Source organism: Micromesistius poutassou (assembly GCF_964030765.1).
Source record: "Micromesistius poutassou genome assembly, chromosome: 17".
NCBI lineage: Eukaryota > Metazoa > Chordata > Actinopteri > Gadiformes > Gadidae > Micromesistius > Micromesistius poutassou.
The window spans coordinates 16,153,363-16,157,343 of NC_140287.1; the positions used below are offsets into that span (position 1 = coordinate 16,153,363).

Consider the following 3,981-nt stretch of genomic DNA (forward strand, 5'->3'; position numbering starts at 1 on the left):
TCTATCTCTCTTATCGGGCTTTGTGCAATATTTTACCTTAACTGTCATGTTGTTGACCAAACTGTATATTGTATAAACAAGTGACGAGTTGTTTGAAAGCAACAAAATCACCAACGTCTTCCATTAAGATTTGTATAGACTCATGTGCATTTAGAATATTTAGGGGGCCGTGGTGCCAACCATAGTAGCCATGCATGGTCAGTTGTGATGCTTGCTTCATGAGGTTTAGTCGACTGAAACTCTAGACCAAGTTTAGGCTAACAGAGCGTTTCAGTTGGGGGCTGATTGGTAATCTGCATTAAAAACAGCTACATTTTACAGCTAGCTTTAAGCTAAATTATAAGAACTGGAGATCCAGTGTGAAGAGTGCATAATTTAGAAAAAATTACAATTTGGTTTACTTGTATAGGTTTGCTGAACATAGAACTTTTATAGATGGCACATCAATTAGCTACTTTTGAGTGGGCTTGGTTGCATTCTGTCCACAAGTCTGGACAACATTCAGACACATTTCAACTAGAATTGCCATTTGTTATCGCATGAAGGCAAAAAAGAGGAGTAGCAGCAGATGCCACAGCAATGGAACCTTCTAGGCCAACTGTCAAAATGTTAGCATTTTATAGGACTAAGTAGCACTGTAACTTAAGAGTTAGACTCATCCTCATGGGTCAATGTCTAGAAGTTAAGTTATAGTCACCATTTCCCCATGTATATAGTGCCTCATAGTTTGTAAGCATTATAATTTTAATCCATATAATTGTATTTGATTAGAGGTTTAGGAGCAATAACCAAGCGTAATGCATGAGTTTAGTTCCCGGGAATAAATGTTGAAAAGATTGTGTAATGTAAAATGGAAAGGATCCTCTCACCCCTATTGGTTAGTGCTAGCATATGTCGCCAGTGTTGAGAACATGATTACATTTCACTTCATGCAGTCCCATCCGACTCACAGGATATAACTCCTCGCTAGCAGCTAGCCACCAAGAGAAGAATGCAATAGCAAAGGGCTAAGCTTTTTGCTAATGGTCTTGCTCTACTTTACCGCGCCAACTGTCAAACTGCACAAACTGTTCAGTCCAAAATGATAGAAATAAGTACAATTTCTTGTAGCAGGGTTTCAGACCCCACAACAACTGTAGGTCTTTATTGGACCACTGGCCTAACTTGACACTTGTTAAACCGCCGTTTCTTTCTGTGTAGCAGCCATCATAATCGTCCTCATTATCACTCACTATCAACACGGTGTTCGAAAAAGTAATTCTCAATGTGGGGATTTATAATCCAAATGTGTGAAGTGCAAAACTTGAATATGTGAGTAAAACAAAATATATGCATGGCTTAGCAGAAAAATGAATGATTTCGTATTGCATGCAATAATCCAACATTGTAATGTGAAAGAGTACTTGATGCCCCTAAAATGTTTTTTTTCCTAATCAAATGTTATGAAACTTGACATGTAGCGCATAGTGGTTTGACTCAACAGCAACAGGTGGAGGCCGCCGGTGTTACCAATAAGCAGGTGAACACCGTTCACGGTGGAGTCACGATGGACGTCAGTTAGTTGGATAGGAAAATACGGTTGGACTTTTTTTCGGTGTTGGGTCAAACACAGTAGCCACACTGTGCCCCAGAGATTTTCTGGTCGACAGGAGTCCGTCTGTTCTGGTTAGAAGCGTCAACTCTGTGGTAGAGAGCAGAGGAGTAACATCACTTTGTTTGACCCCCTGGTACGCTGAACAAGATGGGACTCTGTAGTAACTATGCACTCCTAAACTGGGCATGCTCCGTGTGTGTGTGTGTGTACCTCTTTGTCTGGTTTTGTATTTACAAAAAAAATAATGTTATCAGTATCTAAAGAAAAATCCAGCAATAAAAAGCAGCATGGTGCCAATAACAAGACTTGTTTGTATTATTTAAGTGTTATTTAAATGTGTTTAAGTAGAGTACATAGTGGATCAAACAGTACAACCCAGGTCAGAACCAGAATGTGGATTTAATAATACAATATGTACAGATCTGTAAACATATACAAAACAGTGGATCAAATAGTCGTAATCAGAATGGAGATGTACTAATAAAACATGTAAACGTACAAAAATGGTTGCATTTTACACAGCCGGGTTTACAAAGATCCCTGCTCGGACATGCTGCTGTGAAGGACGGACATGTGATCACAATGGGCTCGGAACACCTTGATCGCCTGCGGACGTAGAAGAGTAGGTGATCAGTTCAATCTAATTTTTAACCCCAAACAAGCAGCACATCAATGGCTATAATAGAAACACGACGGCTTCGCTGCTCCCACCTCTTTGATGCTTCCACTGATGGGCTTCTGGTCAAACAACACGTCCGAAGCCTTCACCATTTTACTCTGCCCAAGGATGTAACTTTAAAAAATACACAAAAGCAGGAGTCAATGAGAGAATTGGCCAACTGGCCACCTTTGGGAAAGGGGGGGGGGGGGTGTGGTGGTGCTTACTCCATGACTTTATCTGTTGACAAGACAAGTGTACAACTAGTACTATTATGGTACAGTCTTTTTGGGGCCGTCACCCCATTTTTTATTTTTTATTCTTGCATCCGTTAATCCCCACATCATTTAACCCTATCTACCAGTGATGTCAATGTCCCAGTGGAAGGCCTATTTAAAATATATCTGCTAAACCACCCGATATTCATAGCAGGTGGCGGGTGCCCCAGAGGTAGGGAAAGTGTTTACCAGTTGATGTTCTCCTTGTGCAGGAGAAAAAGCGATCGCAGCATCTCAAAGTGCACTGGCGTCGACTCAACGACGGCTCCCAGAATGCAGTGGCAGCGAGAGCACTCCAGGGCTCTGTGCAGACTGCAGGAGGACAGTTCATTCGTATGCAAACGACGTTAACAAGGTTAAGACGCTGATCTATATGCCGATGGTTTTGGTGCAGTCGATACCCACCAGTTTTTTAATCCACGATCCATTTTCGACCCTGTCTGATCACTGAGTGAGACTGAGTCTGTTACTCCTGAAAAAGGAAAATAAATATTTATGTCATTAATTATCTTTCTCCCTCAAAAATAACCCGTTAATCCCAGGCCCAGCTCTGATGATTGACACAGTCCACAGAACGAACTAGTTAAATAACTTTAGTGAGATTTTGTGGGTGGTCACATCAAATGTGTTTTTTTGTTTTAGTTTTATTTTGCACTGACCGCCTCCATGTTGGAAGCATAGGAATGTTATTAAATAGCATTGTTTTTCGCTCATTGTTTACCAATTCATCTTGAGAGGATTTTTCCTTGCGGGGATAGCCTAGGTCACAGTAGATTTACCTTGATTTAGGATTCATCAGTACTAAAACTCTTGAGTCCTTAATATTGCGCCAACAAGCCATAGTTAACCAGGAGTGAACGCCTCTTGAGATTAAAATCGAGTTTAAACGGGTCCATACTGCAGAGATAACAGCACAGCAGCAAGTCCCAAGCAGTCAGGGACAACACATCAACCGTGCAGTGTGTTGGCTCCACTTACTGACGATCATGATGGAGTCGGTCCTCTTGAATTCCCCGCACACGGCCAGAGAGTCTCCCAGCACGGCGCTGCAGCGGTGACAGTGGAGGGTCATCAGGCACGACCCCAGCCTGGGCTGCTCCTCCTTACTGTTTATCACACGCAACGACATGTCTGGGTCAAACTCCATGTTTAGACGTCGGTTCAGCCCATGGACTTATGAAGAAAATGACTTCTTCTTCTTCTTTTTACTTTCCGGCAGACAATGCTGCCACCCACAGGACAAACAAATAAAGGTGATATAAAAATGATTTGTTGAGTTAAATTCAGAGGCAAAAAATTCAGATACGTTATTTCAATGCTTAAATATTCAGTGCTTTAAATTCAATGGCTTTTTATTTTCAAAATCCGATGAGACAGATATACTTTCATATTCCAAAACCGATTCTTGACCTTGAGTATCGGCCGATACCGAGTATACACCGATACAGCAT

At 41.5% G+C, this 3,981-nt stretch overlaps 1 protein-coding gene across 1 annotated transcript; it reads right to left on the minus strand.

Annotated features, from left to right (window-relative positions):
- Positions 1-1,110: 1,110 nt before the first annotated feature.
- oip5 (opa interacting protein 5) lies at positions 1,111-3,684 on the minus strand. The gene is made up of 6 exons (XM_084482404.1): positions 3,509-3,684; positions 2,936-3,002; positions 2,720-2,842; positions 2,306-2,387; positions 2,094-2,200; positions 1,111-1,681 (listed from the first exon to the last, which is right to left on the minus strand). Exons 1-5 carry the CDS (start codon positions 3,675-3,677, stop codon positions 2,123-2,125), a joined length of 519 nt encoding a protein of 172 aa, XP_084338530.1. The 5' UTR covers positions 3,678-3,684; the 3' UTR covers positions 1,111-1,681; positions 2,094-2,122.
- Between the last annotated feature and the right edge of the window lie 297 nt (positions 3,685-3,981).